Below are 22,602 nucleotides of genomic sequence, written 5' to 3' on the forward strand. Positions count from 1 at the left end.
GATTTAATTGTGCAATCAAAATCCGAGGGATTTAAAACCTAATTTTCAATTAGTTCTGGCATTTCATTTTTGGATAAATGACACATATAGAGATCCAATATAGTGAAGAAATAAAAAAGATCATGATGAGCGCAACAGTTTTCCGTTGCTCTATCTGTGTCTACGGCCTTCTTCTTCCCCGACCACACCCCCCTCTCTCTCTCCCGTATAAATCAGTAAAGTGATTTTTGAAATACTCTGCTGAGAGTTATATTGACTTCATACCGGCAGCTTTCGCTGTAGTTTCAACATTTCCTGGTGTGTCCCCTTCAAAATAAAACTTCCAACAAGCGAAAATATGGCAAAAAAAATAAAAAAAATGGCAATGGGGCGCACGGATTACTGTCCAGACTCAATATAAATCATATGCATCATAGATGACATGAAAGAACTTCATTTTTAATGGGAATTATCTATGCAAACTCTATGTAGAAAGATAGGGCTTTTAGAAGCAGCGCTGCAGCAGCAGCTGCTGAGACGTTGCATGTGTGTCCGAGAAAAGTCCGAGAGAGGCAGCAGTAAGGTAACGCGACGCGCTCCAGAGGTAGACGCAGGATGTGTGTGGGGCGCGTTACGATTGTGCTGGTTGATGCCAACAGGGAGAAGGTCCTTGGGGAGAACGTGGGGACAAAGGTTTCTCTGGTCAGCCTGGTCGTCCTGGTAACGCTGGGCTGCAGGGTGAGCCAGGTACAGTTCTCGGAGGCGTCAAAGGCCAGCGTGGTTTACCTGGTGACAGCGGTCTGGATGGATATCAAGGAGTCTCAGGAACACCTGGCCAACCGGGTGAGAGGCAGCTCACCCCTTTAATTCAGTCTCAATGTGGTGTTGCTCATTTCTCCCTCAAGGCTTTATCTCTTTACAACAATTTTACTTGATTTCACGACACAAAGTATTTCATTTTACCTCGCCTCTCTTAAAAATACTCTTCTTTTTTGTAATTTAACGCAAAGCTGTGAAATGGGAATGGACATTAATGGCTTGTGATTGAAAAAAAGGAGGAAGCATGAAAAGTATATTTTGCCATTTTATTGACTTCTCTTTCTTCGCCTCTTGTTGTCACCTTGATGCAGGGACTGCATCCATCAAACCAGCCGCAGCCGAGCTTGTTTGTGTTAATGCTTGTGCTTTTGAATAACTCTTGTTCCGAATGCCTCTCTCTCTCTTTCATTCTCTTTCATTTGCAACTGAAAGGCGGCTGTACTCCAACAGGAGATGGGGGACAGGTGGATGTAACAGGTAGCGAGTATAATAACGTTTTCAATTTATTGCTCCCTTTATAACAACTCTGTCATGCTTTGCCTCTGGGATTATTTGACTTGTGGGTATGATAAGGTTTTAATTGTGTATACCAGCTAATGTAAAGATAAAGCCATGTTCTGACAACAATCCACGCTGGGCAGCAGACAACTATCACTCGCACCAAAATAGTAATTTCCACAAAAAAAGTTAATATTTTTAAATACAACCATGAATTTGCCCTAAAGACCGTTTCTGTTATTTTCTTCTATAGGTGCCTGCAATCCCGTTCCTGGACTTCCTGGGCCCCCTGGACCTCCAGGACGCACTGGATTACCAGGTTACCCAGGTAATACAGCGAGGAGCTGGTGCCCAATGTCACCTGCAGGGAGCCTGCTTTGAGTCATTTCTGATGCCATATTTATGTTGTAATGCGACAGGTCCTTCAGGCCAGAGTGGACATCAGGGTCAGGTTGGAGGGGATGGAGAGAAAGGAGAAAGAGGAGATCAAGGAGTAGGCGGCCAACCTGGACCATCAGGTAAAAGAGAGAGACAAAAAAAACTTAGTGGAAAATGATCAGATAGATAGAATAAATCACATCTGATATTTGATTTGAATGTTGTAAATAGTCAAGATACATTTTCTATTTAAAGATCTATGATTGTCCGATACAGGTTTTTCTGGCCCCCGTGGAGACGCGGGGATACCTGGCCGTAACGGTTCAGATGGAATCCCTGGACTGCCCGGCGTGTCCGGCCGGTACGGGGCACAGGGGGAGAAGGGTGTTCATGGAGAAGTGTTTGGAGCATCGACAGGAGGCCCTGGTGACCCCGGGCTGCCAGGGCTCCAAGGAAATAAAGGCTTTGCTGGTGATCAAGGAGAGCCAGGCTATCCAGGTTAGCCACGTCTTCACCTCGTCACTGACTTCTATTCAAAACTCAATAGTTTATTTAATTATTATCTCATCTTGCATGTTCTTCATGTTTTTAAGCACAACATGTATCACAAATCAGACAATTAACAACATATGAACAAATCCATCTGTAATAACCTTCAGAACAGTGCTAAGAATGATTTTGGAAAGTTTAGCTGATAAATGTACATTTTGGATCTTTTATTTATACTTGAATGAAAGAAAACATGTTACAGAAGCAAAATAGCCAAAAATCTCAAAACTGAAAAACGCTGGAAAAAATTATGTTTTTGCCTGCAGTGTCTCAAATAATGATTTTAGAATTATTATCTTATATTGGTATTGATCTGTTCCTCCAGGAATGGGTGGCATGCCCGGTATGATTGGCTTCAGGGGCGAGGGTGGCCCTCGAGGCCTGCTGGGAGAGGAGGGGAGACCTGGGCCAGCCGGCAAGTATGGTTACCCTGGTGATCCTGGAACAGCAGGTGTACCTGGGCCACGTGGTAGTACTGGGCAGCCAGGTAAGACAAACATACACAGAGGCGACACTCTGTTTTAGAAATGTTGTTCTTGTCAAGGTTCAACCATGTTTGACAGCTCTGTGAATTCTGGCTGATTCAGGTTTCTCTGGAGAGAGGGGAACTGAAGGAGAACCCGGGGCTCCAGGTCCAGTAGGACTGAAAGGCGTTCCAGGGCCGGACGGAGATTATGGTTTTGTTGGAGAGTCTGGCCCAACTGGTGACCCAGGAAAGTCTGGTGGAGATGGACGCCAAGGACCTTCAGGAATGAAAGGTTTGTTTCTACGCGGCTACGAGGAACTTTTAAATATCTTTAAAAGAACCTAATGTTTCCTCTGATAAACATAAATTACCTTTAATGCAAACGAGTCCATTAGTGCAAAGAAAGCAGTTTTTATTAATACATTTGGTCTAGTCGCACACCCAGTCCGATTTTCGGCTTGCGCATGCAGGCTCTATATTCACATATTCGTATTGGTCGCAGATTTCAGTGTAGGGCAATTTGAGTAGCCTATCCCTCCGGGTAAGGGAAGGGAAGGGGAGCCTTGTTTGAGACCGTTAGTTGTCGTCATAATGGCTGATAACGGGGCAGGACCATCAAAGAAAAAAAGAAAATTCAATTAAGAACAACTAAAAGCTAAACGGGAGAGTGATAGATGGGCGGAGGAGGGCGTTGCCAAGCAACGTGTAAACAATTTAACAGGAGTGAACTAGTCCTGCAGTGTTTACTCCTAAATGAATGAACGGTACTAAAACAAAGTTAACTTTGCTTCATCATCCTCAAATGACCATTATTCATCTGAAATAGTCATTATTTACAACAACATAATCACATAACCTCATTGTGATCCATACTGCCGTCTCTTTTTCATCCGCTGTCTGTGAGGGCACGGAATCTTTCAACTCTGTGAGAGTGGTTAGTGACACTGCATCATCATTGCAATCAGGTGTGTGTGGAATGTATTGGCATTGAGTTGATGCAGTGTCACTAACCACTCTCACGGAGCCGAAGAGATTCCAAGCCCTCACACTTTCAACATGGACATGCACTATATTGCGTCCTAATCATTTGACACTGGCACCGGCCAGCACGCGCTAGAAAACAGACAGCTGGCGTCGTAAAAATACTAGCGCTTTTGTCCAAAGGGGCCGCCAGCCGCCAAAGTTTCTTCTAGCCACTTTAAATATCTACTTTGATAATCTACTCTATAAAATGTTTTAAATAAATGTATATCTAATCTAGATTTCTAATGGTAACTTGTTTTCCCCAGGATACAAAGGCTTTCCGGGCATGACGGGTTTTCTGGGGAGCAGGGGTGACCCTGGGCTTAAGGGCTTCAGTGGGCTGAGAGGAGTACCCGGAGAGTTCGGCAAGGTCGGCCCGAAGGGAGTGACGGGTAACGACGGAGAAAAAGGTAAGACGATCACACTGTTAAATGCTGCATTGAGTAGTCTGCCACATAAACTCTTTCATTTTACCAGCTCATAACCATGACTTTCTGCCAGGTGACCGAGGTTTGAGAGGCCCGCCCGGGGAGAAGCCACTTATCCCCCGCCAGATTAAGGTTGACATGAAGGGAACCAAGGGGGACTTGGGATATCTGGGAAGTCAAGGTTTCGTTGGGCAGAGAGGTTTGTGCGGCTATAGTGTAATCTGATATCAGTCCCATATTTGACTAATATTTGTTATTTACTTTCTCTGTGCTCTCACGCCTGACTTCTAAATGTCCTACTCTGTCCAACAGGCACTAAGGGTTTACCTGGCGTGCCGGGCCATGAGGGAAGTCACGGTCTTCCCGGGGCGCCCAACAATAAGAAAGGTTACCATGGAGATTCAGGTGCAGAGGGGCTGCCGGGGATAAAAGGAATGCCAGGCCCCACTGGAAATCGAGGAATTGCTGGTTTTGAAGGAATGCCAGGCAAACAGGTGAACATACTTGGAAAATAGGTGTTTTCGAATTAAAGATGGATCCACTGATTTAGCTGTCTAGGTTCAGTGAACTCGTTGAGAGGAATAATGTTCAACTTGTGAAAACAGTTGTAAAATGTCTTTTGTAACTCTTGAGGGTTATTTTTCAGGGTGTAAAAGGGAGTACTGGTGCTTATGGTGCAACAGGAGTTGAAGGAAATGAGGGGGTCAAAGGTACAAAACTCACATTTCAACTCCATCTACATGCTGTTTATAAAGTGATTGTGATTAATATACTTGAAGCGATAGAGAATGATACATACTCTTACAGGTGAGAAAGGCCCTCGTATAGACCTTCCAGGACCCACCGGATTGAGAGGAGAGGATGGTTTTCCAGGAGAACCTGGTACGTACTGTGGCTAAGATTTAAAGATTTTTGTTACTTCTCCTCTGGTGATGATCAGTGCCACAGTTTTAGAAACTCATTGTTGGCTGATATGAGATGTTTTAATGTCTGCTTCACAGGCCCGAAAGGAATATTTGGAACACCAGGGGACAGGGGTCCACAAGGTTTTAGTGGCATCGAAGGGAAAAGGGGAGAGTCGGGTAATCCCGGACTATCAGGAAACCAAGGTAAGAGGCTGCCCATTCACTTCCTTATTACACACTCCCAAAGTTAAGTATTAAAAGCAGCATAACATTGCAACTTCTCTGACTCGAAACATTGGTGTTTCCTGCAGGCTCAGGTGGACAGAAGGGAACTCCTGGTAACCAAGGTACAAAAGGCTTTCCCGGTACACCTGGAAAAGAAGGACATCCAGGCTTCCCTGGTTTCACTGGCAACAGAGGTAACATGATGAGACCAGTGGCCTTTCTTTCTCTTTTAACTATGTGATCACTATATTCCTCCATATCAACTATGCAAATGTGTGCAGGTTTCCCTGGCCTGAAGGGTCTCTATGGATTACATGGGCTGAAAGGACAAAAGGGAATCCTCGGAACAGCAGGTATTCCACCACATCTCAATAATAAACATATCAAGCAATTCCTTATTAGTGCACCTTTCACTTAATGTTGCAAGTAAAAAATTAATCAGATACTACTTTTGCACAGTTTAAATGCCCTAAAAACTTATTTCCTCAATCTATCAGTGAAGATGTCCAACATGAGCAGATCATTTTCTGCCAAATACTGCAAGTTTCAATATTTGTTGTTAATTTGTGCTCTTCTGACTGGTTATAAATGGACAAGGCTCTGTTAGTTTTCTGTGTTAAACTCAAATAATACCTAAATATGTGTTTTAGCATCTTTATCTCATCATTAAATGTTTCCGGTTCATTATTATATATTATATATATTTTTAATCAGGTTCGGATATCATTGGACCGACTGGGGAAACAGGAATGAAAGGAGAGAAGGGAGAAGGAGGTGACCCCAACAACCAACCAGGTTTTCCTGGTACACCGGGTTTGAAGGGCTTCCAGGGACCCATAGGTTAGAAAACCTCTTCTGCATTGATATGATACCAGTCAGTATATTAGACCTGCTGAGCTCTTCATGAAAGACAAAATGATGCACAGCCAGCAACACAGAATGGGGTTTGGGTTTGATTTAATTCCTGTGTATCACTTGTTCAGGTGATCATGGTCAACCTGGACCGGCAGGCTTCCGCGGCCCCGCTGGAGCAGACGCGACCTCAGACAGACCAGGGCCCAGCGGGGAGCGGGGCTCGGTAGGAGTGAATGGGTACCGAGGTGAGAAGATCAGAGAAAAGAAGTGTCATATGAGTGTCATAATGGATACTATTTATTTTGTTTGTTTGTGAAATTTATGAGGGAAATTTTGATACTTCAGATAAAGGATTTAAAAATGTGCAAATGTAAGGTTTTATTTGTTGCATCGTTGATTAAAATAAATTGTTAAAGTAATTTAAAAAACTGATATAACCGTCACTTAGACCAGTTATGATCTTGTTTGTCTTGTATACAAATATGATTTTTTTTTCTTAGGTTTCCCTGGAACCAGCGGTATACCTGGTGTGGATGCTCCCACAGGAGAGAAGGGTGTACCGGGCTTAAATGGCTTTCCTGGACTCCCTGGTAAGAAAGGATTCAAAGGCAATCAAGGTTCATATGGATACAGGGGGCCAGGTGGTGTCTCTGGGAAAAAAGGTAAGCATGACATTTATAAATCTTCCTAAGCGCATGTCAATATTACTGCTGTACAGCTTGGTAGCATGATAACTAGCGAAGATCTGTGTTCACTGTCCTGATAAGTTTTGATTGTTTCTAACAGGAATCAAAGGAGCACAAGGATTGATGGGAGTTCCTGGCATGCTGGGTTTGAAGGGAGAAAGAGGGCCAGCTGGTGAGAAAGGAAACAGTGGAACTCCAGGTAAATGATGTTAAAAGAATAAAATAAACAGACTGTTACCAGATATGTGCTTTCTGTCTTGATCATTACGTGATCCTTTTCGTGGTGCAGGATATCGTGGGTTACCAGGCAACCAGGGTCCTGCTCCTATTCCCATCTCACTTCCAGGAGAGAGGGGCAACCCTGGACCGCGGGGTATCCATGGACCGAAGGGGGGTACAGGGGGTACAGGGCCACAGGGGCCCCCGGGGGATGCAGGTGGGTCATTGTTTGTTTAAAAAATAAAATAATATAAAACAAAAACATTTGTTGTTCTGCATCCTTTAGTGAAATATTTAGCTCAGCAACATAGCCACATCCTTCTCACGCTACAGGTTTCTTGGGACCAGCCGGGCAAAAGGGCATGCCTGGGATCAGTGGTACACATGGAACGCCTGGATTTCGTGGAGGTGTTGGACAAATGGGCCACCCCGGTCTGCAAGGCACAGAAGGTGAGTCGGACACTGTGGGGCAGTTTAAGGATTAGGTTAATACACCTGGATTAAAGGATTTAAAGTAGGTGGAGATTTAAGCAGGGAACCAGTTACAAAGAGATTTTTGATTGTTATTTTTTCTGAAAGTCGATTTAGTGTCTGAGTATTAGGGGCACAGGGAAGAAAAAGAAATTAAAGGATGAATTTTTTTATTATGCACTCAGTCGAAATTTTAAGAATAAAGACGGATTTTCAGATGTATTTATATATTGAAAGTTTACTATCAAGTATGTACTGTATCGGCTTATATGTACTATATAATTGACAATTAGTTCATTTTGCAAGACGCAGTTCTGAACTCCTCATTTCCTCAATAGGTCACCGCGGCAACTCTGGTATCTCCGGGTTACCTGGGATGCCTGGACGCAGTGTCAGTGTGGGTTACCTGCTGGTGAAACACAGCCAATCAGAACAGACGCCCATGTGTCCTGTGGGCATGGCTAAAGTGTGGGACGGATACAGTCTGCTCTATTTCGAGGGCCAGGAGAAGGCCCACAACCAGGATCTGGGTATGTCAGGGGAGGAAAGGTTTTTTACTAATTCTTCTGTTGGGTGAAAATATGTTAGACTAGAGAACAAAGTTATCAGTGCCTTTTGTGGGCATGAGTCAGTGTGAGTTTGTGACTTGAGTCGTGTCTGCATGCATTGATGGTCAGGCCAACAGATTAAATTCATTGTGAACCAATGAACGAGAAGAAATTCCAAAGAGGACCAGCTCATCAGGTCTTTCTGCTGGCAGAGCTTGATTTGTGGGCACATAGACAAGCCAGTGTTTTTTCTTATAAATGTCACATTCACAGAGCTACAATGGCAGGACTTGTTTTTTTTTTTTTATTGTTAAACTATCTTACTTACATCTCTTGTGTAGAGTCTGTCTCTAAATGAATGAGCTATACATACAAGGAACAATGAAAATGTGACCATACATTACAAAATGTCATCCCGTACTTACTGGAAAACTGAGTTAGACTTTCTAGAAAAACCCTATTCTCCAAAACAGAAACTACTTTGACAGAGCTGGAACAAATCTCCAGAGAAATGAAGGTTGCTCCCATTTCGACCACATTTAAAAAGAAATACTATATTATTTTTGCAAGAATAACACGTTCTTCCTGTTACTAATTAAAAGAGGGGAAGGACCAGCATGTTATGTTGGCAAATGTTGCTGGATAAACATTACTGAGTCAATGTATTTACTTAATCATTCTTATGTGCTTATTCTACTGTTTATGAGTACATTTTAGCATTTACGATTATCCCAAATTTAAAGATTCAATTTGAAGCACAGTTAAAAAGCTTTAGGTTCCCTATTGCATCAGAATAATCAACCTCTGAACTCTTCTGTAACCATCTTTTAAAATAAATAATTGTTTTCTTGATCTATTTTAAATGTGTATCAATTATATATCATTCCTTTTTAATGTCATTTATTGTGTAAAAGCAAGTATAATTTGTCTTGTTTGTAATTTTCAGGTTTGGCTGGCTCCTGCCTCCCACGGTTCAGCACCATGCCCTTCCTGTACTGCAATCCCGGAGACGTTTGTTACTACGCCAGCAGAAACGACAAGTCCTACTGGCTGTCGACTACGGCTCCTATCCCCATGATGCCTGTTGAAGAAGAAGAGATTAGACCGTACATCAGCCGCTGCTCTGTATGTGAAGCCCCATCGGTCGCCATAGCAGTCCACAGCCAGGACATCACCATCCCACAGTGTCCCGCGGGCTGGCGCAGTCTGTGGATCGGATACTCATTCCTCATGGTGGGTTCTGAGCTCCCTACCACATAGATATTTCCAAATTAAAACGCCCAGGAGTCATAAAATCAAATAAGTGATAAGTGCAAGATTCAAAGCTTCATTTTCATTGCCTATTGTGAGTGTCACTTGTTACAAATAATGTGTTGCTCTTCCCCCTACCCTCTATTGTTCCATGGGATTTGTTTTCTATTTTTCAGTCATTTGGGATACATTATTGAAATTGGCAAGAAAAAGATGTGTTGCTGAGGAAGAACTATTTTATGGGGGTCACAAATATACAATTTAATTTTGAAAAAGGCTTAATTATTATTATTATTTTTATATAGGCTACATGGTTGATCTGTATCTCAAACAGAGATAAAACCTGTTTTTGTGAGCAATTATTTACAGCTGTGGATTTGATGTGCTAGTAGTGTGAGGATTTTCTATTCAGAGTTAACTATGATACTCATGTTTGTTGTAAGGGACAAGTTACCCATTACAACAAAGTTTTTTTACAACAATGGATCTCTATGCCACAGAGGAAGACGGAATGTCCGGCTTTTGCTACTCAGACAATATGTCTTGTAGATCGATTAATTGTCGGACCAAATACTTGTGTGTACATTTGACCTATACATCACATTCACACCTGCCTCATTTCCCCTCTCACCTTTGTCTCCACAGCACACAGCAGCAGGAAACGAAGGCGGAGGTCAGTCATTGTCATCACCCGGCTCCTGTCTGGAGGACTTCCGCACGACCCCATTCCTCGAGTGCAACGGGGCAAAAGGCACATGCCACTACTTCGCTAACAAGCACAGCTTTTGGCTATCCTCCATAGATCAGTCCTTCCACACTGAGCCGGCAGCAGAGACACTCAAAGCAGGCCAGCTCCTCGCACGCATCAGCCGCTGCCAGGTCTGCATGAAGAACTTGTGAGAGAAAGAAATAGTTTCCACCGACAGTGGTCTACTGTCGTCCCTCTGTCCACCCACCAAACCGAACAAATGGGGACATGTGAAACAACGATTTAGATCAATGTAAATGGAAAGCTGTCACCCTGAGCCCACAGAGCTCGGATATGCAATGACTGTGTGATGCCTTGAGCTTTTAGTGAAACGTCCCACTGTAGATAAAACAGGAGAAGCCCCGTAACAAAGTCAACAGCATTATGGGAAATCGAGTATTTTTTGTTTTAAATGTAGATTGGTGCTTACCGTTTTAACTTATTACCTCAGCTACTATGATACATCATTAATGTTGTATCAGAGACGGAACACTACAGCTGAACCAAAGATGCCCATGTGTATGCACTGCTTCAGTTTATCTAGGTGTTTGTATTGATTAGGGTATACAGCCCACCATAAAGCCACTAACTGCTTCTCTAGAGGTTATGTCGATGCTATTTGGCAGTATAATCCTGCTTTTATTCCACTGCTTTTACAAAACCTATTTTTATTATAATGACAGTATTTCCAATCTAATCTGTTTTATGCATTTATCAGCTATTGCGAACTTGTCCGTAATGCTTTAATTTTTCATCGCCCATATGTTCACACAATGCACTGAATTCTCTTTGTATTTATATCCGCTGAATGAACTTGACCCCCTCTCCCCTTTGAGTTAAATATATATCTTATCTAATACCACTGCCAATGTCACAATAATTTTTATTTTCAAATCTACAAAGTATTGGCCTTCCAACAGGAGAGATTGTCAACAGCTCGGATCAAAGGTCTCACTGTAGCAACCCTTGCTACGGTCACTGATCTGAGTATTTTTCACCATTTAAAAAGTAGGTCAAATGTTCTGCTTTGCCTAGAAAACACTTGTGTGGAAATAAACAGTTTGATTAGACCCCAAATATACAGACAATATTTGTTTTAATTGTATTATAATTATGGTAATTTCCATAACGTGATCGTTTCATTGGATTGTAAAGATTAAATATTGTTTGTTATACATCTGATTGTGACATTTTACTCTCACAGACTCATCTTTATATGACAGACCAGAAGCACTGCAAAATAAAAAAAATCTTTATTATGAAAACTTACTTAAAAATTTAACAGGGGTACTTACTATTTAGTATTTACACATTGAAAAGTTCCAAATGTGCTCATAAAATATAAAAAACGCTAGTATCTGAGTAAAAAAAAAAGAAATGTGATTCATTGAAATGAAAGTAAACTATGATTAACACTGTGCAATGTGCCAACCACCTAACAATTAGTGCTGTTAAATGTGTTGACTTCTCGTTCCAAAAGCGTTAGCAAAATGCAGTGATTGACTTCTTATGTGTATTATTTGCCCACAGAAACATCTTTGGGGATACAAGTGCAGTTTCAGTCATTGGGGTGGAAGGTGTGAAAGCATTGCGCGATAATGCGACACGCATTACTTCCCTTCCTTACATATACTTAAAAATGTCAGAGGACACTGAAAGCTGAGTTGCTTATTGTGACTTCACACAATCAATAACGTGTGTTTGTGTTACGTGTGTGTGTGTTTATGTGATTGGGATGTCATTAATGCCATGGGGTTTCAGTCAAGGCGAATAGGCAGTACCATCACAGTGTGTATTTGGTGTGCAGACCAACATGATTGTCCTTGGTTAAAAAACAAGTCAGATTTAGCCAGATTCTAGCAGCAGTGAGATTTGGCGCGCTTGTTGCTGCCCCTGCACTCCTCCAGGTCTACTGTGGGAGACTCCTGGTTCTCGTTCCTCTTCCTCAGGATGGAAGGCAGCACCAGATCGAACAACGTCTCAAACAGGGTGTCCACGTTGTAGCCCGTCTTGGCACTGGTCTCAAAGCACATCTTCTCCGCGGGCAAGCTGCTCTTCTCATCCAGGCCCTTGTAGCGCAGTATCCGCGCATACAGAGCCAGCGCCTCCTCAGCAGGCACCTGTTTGTGAAGCGTCACCCCTGAGAGGGATGTAGGAGAGGCCGGGGGTGTGGGGCAGGCAGGCGGCACCTGTGGTTCTGTGCTCTCCTTCTCAGTTGGTTTCTCAGACGTCACAGGTGAGTCCAGAGTCATCTGCTGGGCTTTGGGGTCTGTGAGGTCGGCCTTGTTGCCCACTATGGCGTAGATGCAGTCGTGGTTAGCGGTGTCGGTCAGGGAAAGGAAGCGCTCCTCCAGCTCAGCCAGGCTCTGCCAGTTGGTGACGTCATAGGTGAGGATGACAGCGGCCGCACCTCGACAGTACATGGAGCCCAAACCGTGGAACTGTTCACGGCCTGAGGGGATAAGAGGGGTCAACACAGTCTGATTAACCTCTACCCCAAAAACAAGCAAGCACAGAATACCCGACGAAGAGAGAAGTAGTTCCAGACAGTCAGCAGTTTGAAAACAGACACAACCTTTGTTGTTGAAATATGCAGGATGCTTGAAAGGGCACATTGTGGAGGAATACTTTGCCTAATGTGTCATTTCTTGGATAATATTCAGTTGACCTTTTATAGTAGACTAATTACTGTGATTATTTTCTCGATGAACTGATAAATTATTTTGTGAGCCTACAGTAAGTATCTTCAGATTTCTTGTTATATAATACTGAGTTTATATGAAAAAAAATCAGTGATAACCAATGAGGAGCTTGGACCAGAGGATGCTTTGCTCTTTTAGGTTTCCTATACAGCCGGATCAATTGTTTGATTTTTGAAAACAGATTGAATTTTTGTCAATCATAAAGCTTTAATGCTTTCGAAAAGTTCACTCAGTGGCCATTATTAGGAACACTTTACACATTATTGGCTGTAATCATGAACGTTAAAGTTATTTGAAGGTTAAAGTAAGTTATTTTTTTTCAACTTAATAGGAAATTAGGCCTGAGGCTAGGCCTACTCTATTTCTATACTCAATTGTATGCCTCATTTCATATTTCTCAGTATAACACAATATAATTCCACAGCACCACAAAATACCTCTTCGAAAATTACGAGATAGTTAAAGCAACACCTTTCTAGGACAGTTTCAACCAAAAAAGAATATTATAACTTTCTCAAAAGCACTTTTGGGCTGTTGCATTAGATTAGATGACTTTCCTATCTAGCTGTTTCTTGTAATGCCTGTGTTAAACTGGCAGCTGCTTGTTTCGTGGTAGGTAGTTACAGTTGCAACTACTTTTTTTCATTAGAGATCCACTTGATCATTTTGTTGATGAACTGCTTAGTGTATAAAAAGTCATACAGTTGTGAAGTTATCTTTTTCAAAGAGTATTTTATCCCAGTCCAAAATCAAAGATACCCTACTAGGCCTATGTTTAAATTACAATCATGTTTGACATAAAAGCAGTGAATCAATCCACACAGCTGGGAATCTGAAACCAGAGCATGTTTCAATCACTTCCGATTGAATTATAACTGTCTGGATACATCAATAGATTATTAAAATGACAACAGAATACATTGCGGATCTGAGTGGGGACAATATTATTTATTTTTACACACAATTCGCTAAGTTGCCTAACCCACTCGTCCTCGTGCTGCTGGAAAGTACTATTATGCGCAAGAATAGGAAAAGACAGGTTGAAGCATTGCGAGTTAAGTCTTCTGGTCATAGCCCTGTCATGTGACTTAAGAGGAACAGGGCTGGCAGTTTGAAGGCCTTTGGGGTTTTTTGAAACTGAACTGACCAACTCAAAAGGCCATCATCAGTGGGACAATAAGCAGCATACAGCCTGTTTTCATCCGACTTTAGGACGACTCTTTAAAACTGCCACTCTTTCCAAATAGCTTTATGGTCTGCAACGGCAGCCTTGAAGTGACTCAGTGCTGATCCGGCATTTCTCTGCCGCAATGACTAAATAAAACAAACGCAACAGTCTCCTGACAGAGCTAGAGGTCAGGGAGATAGGGAACACAGACGGGAAATGGCTTAGTGGCAACTTGCGACATGGACAGACTTTCCTTATATCTGTGGCTCTCTGATTCTACTGTTTGAGATGTGTGTATTTGCCTAAGAGGGCTTACCGTTATTAATGTTTACACAATACTGGCATGTGCAGTTATAAGCTTTGTTCATCAGTAAGTAACTGCTCATAGCCAAATTAGTTTATTTAGGCCATTGGGGCTCTGTTTAAAAGCATGAGTTTACGTAAATATTAGCTGCTTTCCTCTGTGGACATTATGGGATTGATTAGATCAGATTACTCCAATAGTAGGCAATATAGCAAAAGTGAAAAGCAGATATGGGGTTTCAGATAACATTTGTGTTGTTCAGCCAGCAGGAAATGGGGTTAAGTGACTTATTATATGTAGCACGATTTATGTTTTGAATAAAACAATATTATGGTCACTGCACCAGTGGGCCTCTAAGGAAGCAGGTGCTTTCATGGTGGGTTGTTTTCTGTTAGCATACTAAACCCATACCAAAACAGTTAAGGGATTTTACTTATTTATTATTATTTTTATGATAGAAAATGTTACAGTTGAACTCCCCTTACAAAAAAAATTATTACAGTTAAGTGCCTTGGGGTAATCAGATGACTGGATTTGTTTTTTAATAGGCCCGTATCAGAAATCAAAGTAAGCCTCTTACAGGACCCTGGCAATATTTCAAAACGGTAAGTGCCTTTTTATAGATTGAAAGGTTTATTTTGAAGTCGTTTTTTTCCACCGAGTGTGTTGGATTAGTTGGTTGTTGTTTTTTGTCCCATTTGACCTGAAAAGTGCAAACCTTGTCGGGCTTTACAGGGTATGTTATTGTTATTCTGGAACTGAGTAGCCTACATCTGCCATTTATTTCCCCTGTGAGAGAATAATATAGCCTATAACCTGATAGCAACAGAGAGGCAGGTTTGCAGCTGATGAGCTATAACCTATAGCCTAGGCTATGTGTTGCCTGTGTGGGTGTAGACTGAGCAGTCACATGCCGGTGATTGCTTTAAGTGGTGGGGTCACGCGATATCAGGTAAACATGCTGAGTTAAGACTTGACAATAGTTTGAAATAAAGTGGCAAGAATGCATTAGGCCTACCAGCTGTGTCCCATATTGAAATGTTGTAAGGTCCCCACTGTTTGAGGAAGAACGCCCCTCCGACGGTGCTGATGGTGTCTTTAAACTTCCTCTCCATGTACCTGTGGAGCAACGACGTCTTGCCCACGTTCATGTCCCCCAGGAGAACCACCTTGACGTCAGGCTTCTTCATCTTGGACAACTCCGGCATGGTGCTGCTGGGTCGGTTGGGAGTTTTTCTCTTTTTAGGCTATTTCTTTGTCGTAGAAAACAAAACACGGTTTAAGTCGTAAAATTACTCTCAGACTGGTCGCGAGTTCCTTCGTCCAACGCCATTTCTATAAACCAGAGTTACAATGTAACAACTTCACCACCCTGCGTCTGCTCATTCTTGATTTGATGCCTGATCCTGAACTTCAAAAAGTAACTGAGGTGAAGCAGGAAGTATGAGAAGCTAAAGAATAACAGCGTGTTTTTCTACCCTGAGTTTTGTATTTCAGGTTCCTCTGCTGACATGGCTGTGTACCGCCCCCAACAGTCCATGTTTGTTTTTCCTTTAGGCTATATTACAAAAACATGTAAGATATTAGCCGCTAGGCCTATTGTGGTTGTTAATTGAACTAGGCCTATTAGGCTATACTATTATATTTTTTCATATTACATAGGCCTATTTATAATTGTAATTTCCAGTGCTTATATTGTGTAAATATTGCAGTAGGCCTATAATGTACCCATATGCTTCTTACTAACTGATATTGGCTATTAATATTTTATGTTGTTTTAGGCTATATTTTGTGTTTGGCCTGAATGTCTTTTTTTTCTTTTCTTATTTGTACCATTTTGGTCTGTTTGGCTTTTGCAGAAAGAGGGGGGTTTTTACACATACAAAGTTAAAGTCAGGGGAACATAATATGTTGTTTTCACAATGAATTTGTCAACCTGTTCGAACTCAAGCGTGACCATGACACACTGTTGATACTGCGTGTATTGATAAGTGCAACCTTGGGACTGTGTAAACAACTTCTAGCCTTTTCCACTTGAGAGGTATTTCAAAATAAAACATAATTCAGGCAATAACCTTTTTTTATGGATTGATTATAGTAGGCTACAATTATCCTTTAAAACTGCATGGTATTCTTTTTTTTACCTTTTTAAGATTTATAACCAACAGGTCTTATCTTATGTGCTGTGTTCAAGTACTTTCGTAATGGGGAGTGTTTGTCAGAACAGTTGCTGTGTCATTGCTTCATTCAAGAAATGCCACAGAATAGGCTACATTTGAATGTAATGTGTTACCACTTATTCTACAATTCAGAATCAAATATTGTTTTGGAGCAAATACATCTAGTGAGAAAAAGGTCAGGCTTATGATTTAAAGTTGGAACATATCTGCATCTACAAATAGACCATTGAAGGCTATGTAGCTCCCTGGTAGGCTATGTGCATGTGCATGTTCAAGTAGGCTATGTGTTTTTCTTATCAATCATAACACGCAGTAGGCTATGATGGTGAAATTCTTAAACTGATAATTCTCCTAATTGTGTTTTTATCTTAATTCCATGTAGCCTAACTTCATAAGATCTTTCAAATTATTCGGCACAATATCAGCCACCCTTTTATCTTGGGAACATGTGGTTGTTTTTTGGTAGGCCTATTGTTGTTTTCATGGTGATAAAAACAATATTGTAGCACACATAGAGCGAGGAAAAAAGCTAAAGGTTGAACTATTCCTTTAACGCCCTACTGTTCCAACCACTAGCCTAACTAGTGGCAATTATAAGGAGTGCAGCTTTCACGTACTTCCGCTTTGGCTGCTCCATGATGGTTGACAGATTCCCAGCTTGTTGGATACAGAAGTGTCCCAGGAGCCTGTAAAGGCACCATACACAATTTTTTTTCTTCCTATATTACTCTCCGGGTGAAGGCGCCTCATGATCAGGATCATTTGCATACAGTTATCAGCGTTAAAGCGCAGGTCCAGTTTAGGTAAGAGGGATTGTGAATTACAGGGTGGGGGGCTTCCAAAAAGGTTCAGAGTAATGTCAACATGCCGACACAGATTCAGATGCTCGCCTTTGGCTTTATCACAGTTGCGCTGTCGATTCTCGCCACATTGGTCTGTTTGAACGATGAAGGTAAAGTGAATCAAACATTCAACGCCCTTGTAGCTGTAACGTAAGTTAAGATGACTTTAAAAAGCGTGTCGGGGGTGTTTCAATGTTGGTCAATGCTCGAGGTGACAGTTGGTTGAGGCACAGGGTCTCTAGGACCCCGCAGACACCTAGCATGGGCGGAGGAGCGCGCGGACAAAGGTGAAGTTACCCTCAAAGGACTGATCAGAGGTCAGTTTTGACATTTCTCCAGTGAAGGTAATGGATAGGGAAAAGGGGCTGGAGACACCGATCCCCAGTCAGTTTATTTCAAAGAACTACGCTACGCATTTTTTTAACGACATGAAAGGGTAAACACAGACGGCTAGGCTTCAGCTAGCACCCAACTAGTTGATATTTACAAGCTATTAAGATGGTTCCTAGGTTGAAAACTATATTTGTTACCACACTATTTCTCCAAGCTTCCTAAAATGGTAATTTCTCATTGTTGACGTTGTTTGGGAAAGCGGCGCCCCGTGGCTTTGATGTAGCTCAGAGCAAATGTCCGGACCAGACGTCCGTCATAATCCGCAGTGTCACATCATCTTCATTCATTCACCTCCTTGTTACTAATTGATATAAACGGGCCCCGTGTGGATACGTTATGCAAGCGAACACAACGCGGGGCTTCCTGTGGTCGGACGTGGAGACGCGGACCTTGTTGAACATCTGGGGGGAGCAGGACATCCAGACGGCGCTGGATGGAAACTTCCGAAACAGCTTTGTGTACCGCGACGTGTCCCGCAGGCTGGCGGCGATGGGCTTTGAACGGACGCCCGAACAATGCAGGGTGCGGATCAAGAGCCTCAAGAGACAGTACCTGTTGGCCAAGGAGGGGAACCTGCGCAACAACGGCCAGTATCACAAGATCTGTAAGTTTTATGACATCATGGAGAGGATCCTGAGCAACCGTCCCGCTCTGGACCCCCAGGAGTTACTAGACAGCGGGGCGGGAGGAGAGGAGGCCGTGGACGGCCTGGAGGAGGATGGAGAAGATGCCCAGGATGCTTACTCTGAGGACACCGGGGAGTGTCCATATCCTGCTGAGACAGAAGTGAAGCTCGAGTACCCAACTGTTCCCATCCCAATCCCAATTAAAGTGACAGTGGGCAACAGTAGCAGTAAGTGCTCCCTCCTTGTCCACATTCATTTGTTTCTTCTGTTTGGAGTGGATATAGTATATCTATAGGCCTATACTTTCTAAAACCGCGCTTCTTTATTCGATTGCATATACTCAAAGATGCATCTCAAAATGTCTCACCCCCTCTCCACTTCAGGTGCTCCCACGAGACCGCACCCCAGCAGCCAGTCTGTCAGTAAGTTATCATGCAGAGCGACTAAGCGGCCGAGGAAGCGGCGTGCCAACTTCCCCATGGAGAAGCTGATGGAGCAGTTCCTGGAGCAGAGCGCCCAGGCCGAGGACAACTTCTACCGGCTGGAGGAGCAGCGGCTGCAGGCGGAGGAGCAGCGCAGGGAAGCCGAACACACCAGGGAGCTGCACATGCTTCAGATGCTCGGTCAGATGTTCTCCAGCATCTCCTCAGCCAGAAACAGCTCTGCGGGCGCTCCCTCCAAAACTGCCCCTGCCCCTGCCCGTACTCCTGCCTTCTCCGGGATCTCCTCCTCGTGTCCACGTGGCCAGCCGGTAGACCTCAGGCGCCCCTCGCCCCAGACAGACTGCGTCACACAGCAAAGTCTACACTTGAACCCAGATCCCCAGGCATTAGGTACTTGCCTCGGTGTCACGTGTTCAGCCTCGAGGTGGAATATGTGGAGAGAAAAATGAAAAGGTTTAATCTGCTGTAATGTGAAGGCTCAGTGATGGAGCCGTTGCTGTATTACACTGTTTTTCTTTCAGTGAGGCGGTTTGTTATTGTATCTTTATTTGCTGTGCATTACTATCCCTGAAATCTTCCATGTGTTTAAACTGTCAGTTTGTGTATTTCCGTAGTGTTCGAACGCTACTACAGTCTGGGGTCTACATCCCATCACAGAGGCATGGAGGAGGACATCACCTCACTGGTAAAGAGCATAGTCCCTCCACTGACCTCCAAAAAACACAAGGGACAAGATGGACGTATTGGGATCATTGGAGGATGCCAAGAGTAAGTCACCCACACAAGACAACTCGTATATATTGAACATCAATGACCAAACGAGATATTCGCTCTAATTATTTTCATGTGCACCACTTAAAGCTACACAGGAGCCCCATACTTTGCCGCCATTTCAGCATTGAAAGTGGTAAGCAATAAATAGACAGATTTATCTTTAATGTCATCCAGTCTGGAGTATCGTTTTGTTTATACTCAGTGCAGTGACGGTTCTTTTATCTTCTGTCTCAAGGGGGCCGACTTGTCTCATGTGTTCTGCACTAAAGATGCTGCGACTGTCATCAAATCATACAGCCCTGAGCTCATAGTCCATCCTGTTCTGTAAGTACACATCCCCCCAACATTAACCCAGGCAGACAGGCAAATGGTGTACATGCAACATACAAATAATGTGAGCTACAGATGCATGTACTGTACATACTAAATGCCAAAATTGATTTAGAAGAATTGTTAGCAATGAATACCAAGATTATTTATGCAGAGGGCATAAAAGAGCAAATAGCTTTTTGGAACTGAGAGTACTACCAGTGTGCCTGAAACGTGACCATTTTTGCATACGAATACATCTTACACTTGTGTCTCTGTTTGTGTTTATCAAGGGACAGTCCTAATGCAGTGGAAGAGATAGAGAAATGGCTCCCGAGACTGCACGGCCTTGTGGTGGGACCAGGTCTAGGGAGAGAAGACTTGTTACTGAAAACAGCCAAGGCATGTGGAATATATATTCACTCTCCCTCCTTGCACTCACACCAGTCTCTTAGACCAGCTGCTTTTGCCTAACCACAAACCCAGAGCCTAAATTCTTATTTTTATCTAACAGTTGTTAGAGAGCATTCAAACTGCACAATGCAACTTCTCATTGCTGTCAAAAGAAATGACTTCTCATTCTGGTGATTCCAACTTTTTCTAAAAAGAAGCACATGTACACTCCTGCTTATGTGACCCTTTGAAATGTGTATCTGTGTACGTTAAACTTTAGTTTACTGCAGCCCTGAAGAGAGCATTTCAGTGAAATTGTAGGAACAACACTACCTCTGGTTAACACTTTTTTTGTCTTTCTCGTTTAGGAGGTGATAGAGAAGTCCAAAGCAAGAGATATCCCTATTGTCATTGATGCAGTGAGTCTCTGGTTCCAGCTGTTGAACAGATGGGATTTTATTTACGAAGCTATACACAGTCATTGAGTGTGGGTGTTTGTTTGTTTTCAACAGGACGGATTATGGCTAGTTACACAGCAACCATCTGTTATCCAAGGGTACCAGAAGGGCATCCTTACACCAAACTCCATGGAGTTCACTCGACTTTACGAGGCGTTGGTGGGTCCCTCTGCAGAGTTGAAATGGATTGTATGGGAAATATAATACTGTGTGTTAATGTACGCGTTTGTTTGTGTGTGTGTGTTGTCTCAGCACCATGAGCCCATGGACAGCAACAATCAACGCAGCGCCATGCAGCTCAGCGTAGCCATGGGAAACATCACCGTGGTGCTAAAAGGAGAGCAGGATATCATTACAGATGGAAGTAAAGGTCAGTGTTAAGCTCATAATCGGTATAAAAAAATATATTTAGGAGACAAACTATGTCAACCGACCTCATCTTTTCGATTTGAGACTACTCAGATGTAAGTTTTGAGAAACTGTAGAGCTTGCTTTCTTAATGTGACCGTGATCTCATGCAGAGTGACTTATTGGCGGTGAATCTCATGCAGTGACTTGTTGTTTTTCAGTGATCTTGTGCAGTGTCGAGGGCAGTGGGAGAAGATGTGGTGGACAGGGTGACCTTCTGTCCGGATCAATGGGAGTTTTGGCACACTGGGCACATGCTGCGTCTGCAGCTGGAAAGCTCAGAGGGTGAAGACATGATGTGATGATGTTTGTGCATTGTGTTTAGATAGTAGTATTTAGAAAGGACCATTCCAGTGCTTTATTTTATGTTTCATCACATAACGTATAAAATGCATGAATTCCACATTATGTGACATGTAAAATGTAGTCTCACACAGCATACCACACTACTGCTAAACAAACCAATCCAACTGTCCTGAAGTTTTGTGATCCATTCTAGTGAATATTTTTCCCTTTTTAGTAATATAGTGTAGAGCTGAAACAATAAGTGAATTAATGAATAAGTTAATATTCATGAAATAAACCAACTTATCTTTAGCAAAAATTTAAAACATTACATAGGTTCAGGCTCTGTAATGCAAGCAGTGAAATATCTCGAGTTGCAAAAATAAATAGTTAACCATTTTCTGGCATCATTAATTGTCAGATTAATTGATAGTGAAAATGATACGTAGTTGTAGCCCTTATGTATTGGTATTCGAACATGGTAATGCAATTCTCAGTCAATCTGGAGTTAATGGCTAAAATATGCAAAATAATGATATTTTAAAGTGTGGTATTTTACAAATAAATATATGTTTTGTATATTTATGTCTCCATGTTTCAAAATCCATCTTCTTTGTCCTCTTTCAGTTTGAATCCATCAGTGGTAGCAGCATTCGGGGCATGTTCTCTTACACGACAATGCAACCATCAAGCTTTCCAGCAACACGGCAGATCCACCACCACGTCGGACATGATCCAGGAAATCAGCTTAGCCTTCAAAAAGCTATTTGAAAGCTGAAACGTTGCTGTTTTAAAAAGCTATACACACGTAACACACTTTCACATTCTTAAATCTGTCCAAATAGCCTTAGTGTGGGCCAATGGAAAATGTTCTCGTCAAGAGGAATTCTAATGAAAGTTAGAAAAGATGTGGTGTGTCCTTTTTAAAGACAGAGCTCAAAATCTGGTGCAAAATGTTTACTTTAAAATACACGCATACTTGACGTTACCAACAAAGATGGTCCTGCATCTCTCAAGTAGTATTATTAATGCCTTAACCAAACATGTTAAGGTAGCAGTATGTGCGACAGCCCACCAAAGAGACTGAGATGATAAGATAAATGGTTCCGTTAACCTAAAAACCTGTTTGAATTTTGAAATAAATAATAAAAAAGACTGTCTGTCTGTGTGTGACTTTTTGAACAGCTCCTTTAAAGCTGTCTTTTTGTTATCATGGCAATGCTCCTCTGTTGCCACAGGGTGGCAATAATGACTTGCCGTTGCAACACC

At 42.4% G+C, this 22,602-nt stretch overlaps 3 protein-coding genes across 4 annotated transcripts in view; 2 read left to right on the forward strand and 1 right to left on the reverse strand.

Annotated features, from left to right (window-relative positions):
* col4a2 (collagen, type IV, alpha 2) overlaps positions 1-11,225 on the forward strand; it is a 62,646-nt gene extending 51,421 nt beyond the window's left edge. The window contains exons 25-48 of one of the 2 annotated variants that reach the window (XM_080038230.1): positions 639-822; positions 1,231-1,275; positions 1,550-1,624; positions 1,716-1,814; positions 1,951-2,172; positions 2,549-2,710; positions 2,811-2,981; positions 3,979-4,122; positions 4,214-4,339; positions 4,453-4,634; positions 4,787-4,850; positions 4,948-5,022; positions 5,142-5,249; positions 5,357-5,464; positions 5,552-5,623; positions 5,985-6,110; positions 6,254-6,370; positions 6,626-6,787; positions 6,912-7,010; positions 7,101-7,247; positions 7,364-7,480; positions 7,840-8,031; positions 8,996-9,282; positions 9,946-11,225. In XM_080038230.1, coding sequence (XP_079894356.1) covers positions 639-822; positions 1,231-1,275; positions 1,550-1,624; positions 1,716-1,814; positions 1,951-2,172; positions 2,549-2,710; positions 2,811-2,981; positions 3,979-4,122; positions 4,214-4,339; positions 4,453-4,634; positions 4,787-4,850; positions 4,948-5,022; positions 5,142-5,249; positions 5,357-5,464; positions 5,552-5,623; positions 5,985-6,110; positions 6,254-6,370; positions 6,626-6,787; positions 6,912-7,010; positions 7,101-7,247; positions 7,364-7,480; positions 7,840-8,031; positions 8,996-9,282; positions 9,946-10,200 — 3,339 coding nt within the window. In that variant the 3' untranslated portion in view covers positions 10,201-11,225. The remainder of the gene's footprint in view (positions 1-638; positions 823-1,230; positions 1,276-1,549; positions 1,625-1,715; positions 1,815-1,950; positions 2,173-2,548; positions 2,711-2,810; positions 2,982-3,978; positions 4,123-4,213; positions 4,340-4,452; positions 4,635-4,786; positions 4,851-4,947; positions 5,023-5,141; positions 5,250-5,356; positions 5,465-5,551; positions 5,624-5,984; positions 6,111-6,253; positions 6,371-6,625; positions 6,788-6,911; positions 7,011-7,100; positions 7,248-7,363; positions 7,481-7,839; positions 8,032-8,995; positions 9,283-9,945) is intronic. The other variant, XM_080038231.1, reaches the window with a different exon arrangement.
* An 89-nt stretch (positions 11,226-11,314) lies between these two features.
* On the reverse strand, positions 11,315-15,629 carry rab20 (RAB20, member RAS oncogene family). Its single transcript, XM_080038232.1, has 2 exons — positions 15,241-15,629; positions 11,315-12,500 (listed from the first exon to the last, which is right to left on the reverse strand). The coding sequence occupies exons 1-2, from the start codon at positions 15,428-15,430 to the stop codon at positions 11,905-11,907; spliced, it is 786 nt and encodes a 261-aa protein (XP_079894358.1). The 5' UTR covers positions 15,431-15,629; the 3' UTR covers positions 11,315-11,904.
* A 1,952-nt stretch (positions 15,630-17,581) lies between these two features.
* Positions 17,582-22,473, forward strand: naxd (NAD(P)HX dehydratase). Its single transcript, XM_080037762.1, has 11 exons — positions 17,582-18,490; positions 18,647-19,096; positions 19,321-19,474; positions 19,568-19,613; positions 19,716-19,804; positions 20,083-20,191; positions 20,551-20,601; positions 20,695-20,799; positions 20,893-21,010; positions 21,210-21,333; positions 21,961-22,473. Exons 1-11 carry the CDS (start codon positions 17,974-17,976, stop codon positions 22,109-22,111), a joined length of 1,914 nt encoding a protein of 637 aa, XP_079893888.1. The 5' UTR covers positions 17,582-17,973; the 3' UTR covers positions 22,112-22,473.
* The last annotated feature ends 129 nt before the right edge of the window (positions 22,474-22,602 follow it).

The sequence above is a fragment of the Ammodytes marinus genome (genome assembly GCF_949987685.1).
Source record: "Ammodytes marinus genome assembly, chromosome: 12".
In the NCBI taxonomy this organism is placed as follows: domain Eukaryota; kingdom Metazoa; phylum Chordata; class Actinopteri; order Uranoscopiformes; family Ammodytidae; genus Ammodytes; species Ammodytes marinus.

What these genes read in the sequence shown, in the direction of transcription:
- naxd (XM_080037762.1), top strand. Translation starts at nt 17,974, where the DNA reads ATGCAAGCGAACACAACGCGGGGCTTCCTGTGGTCGGACGTGGAGACG. An exon ending in CATTACAGATGGAAGTAAAG is followed by an intron (nt 21,011 to 21,209) that starts GTCAGTGTTAAG and finishes GTTGTTTTTCAG; the next exon opens with TGATCTTGTGCAGTGTCGAG. An exon ending in GCAGCTGGAAAGCTCAGAGG is followed by an intron (nt 21,334 to 21,960) that starts GTGAAGACATGA and finishes GTCCTCTTTCAG; the next exon opens with TTTGAATCCATCAGTGGTAG.
- rab20 (XM_080038232.1), bottom strand. Translation starts at nt 15,430, where the DNA reads ATGCCGGAGTTGTCCAAGATGAAGAAGCCTGACGTCAAGGTGGTTCTC. An exon ending in TTCAATATGGGACACAGCTG is followed by an intron (nt 12,501 to 15,240) that starts GTAGGCCTAATG and finishes TTATCCCCTCAG; the next exon opens with GCCGTGAACAGTTCCACGGT.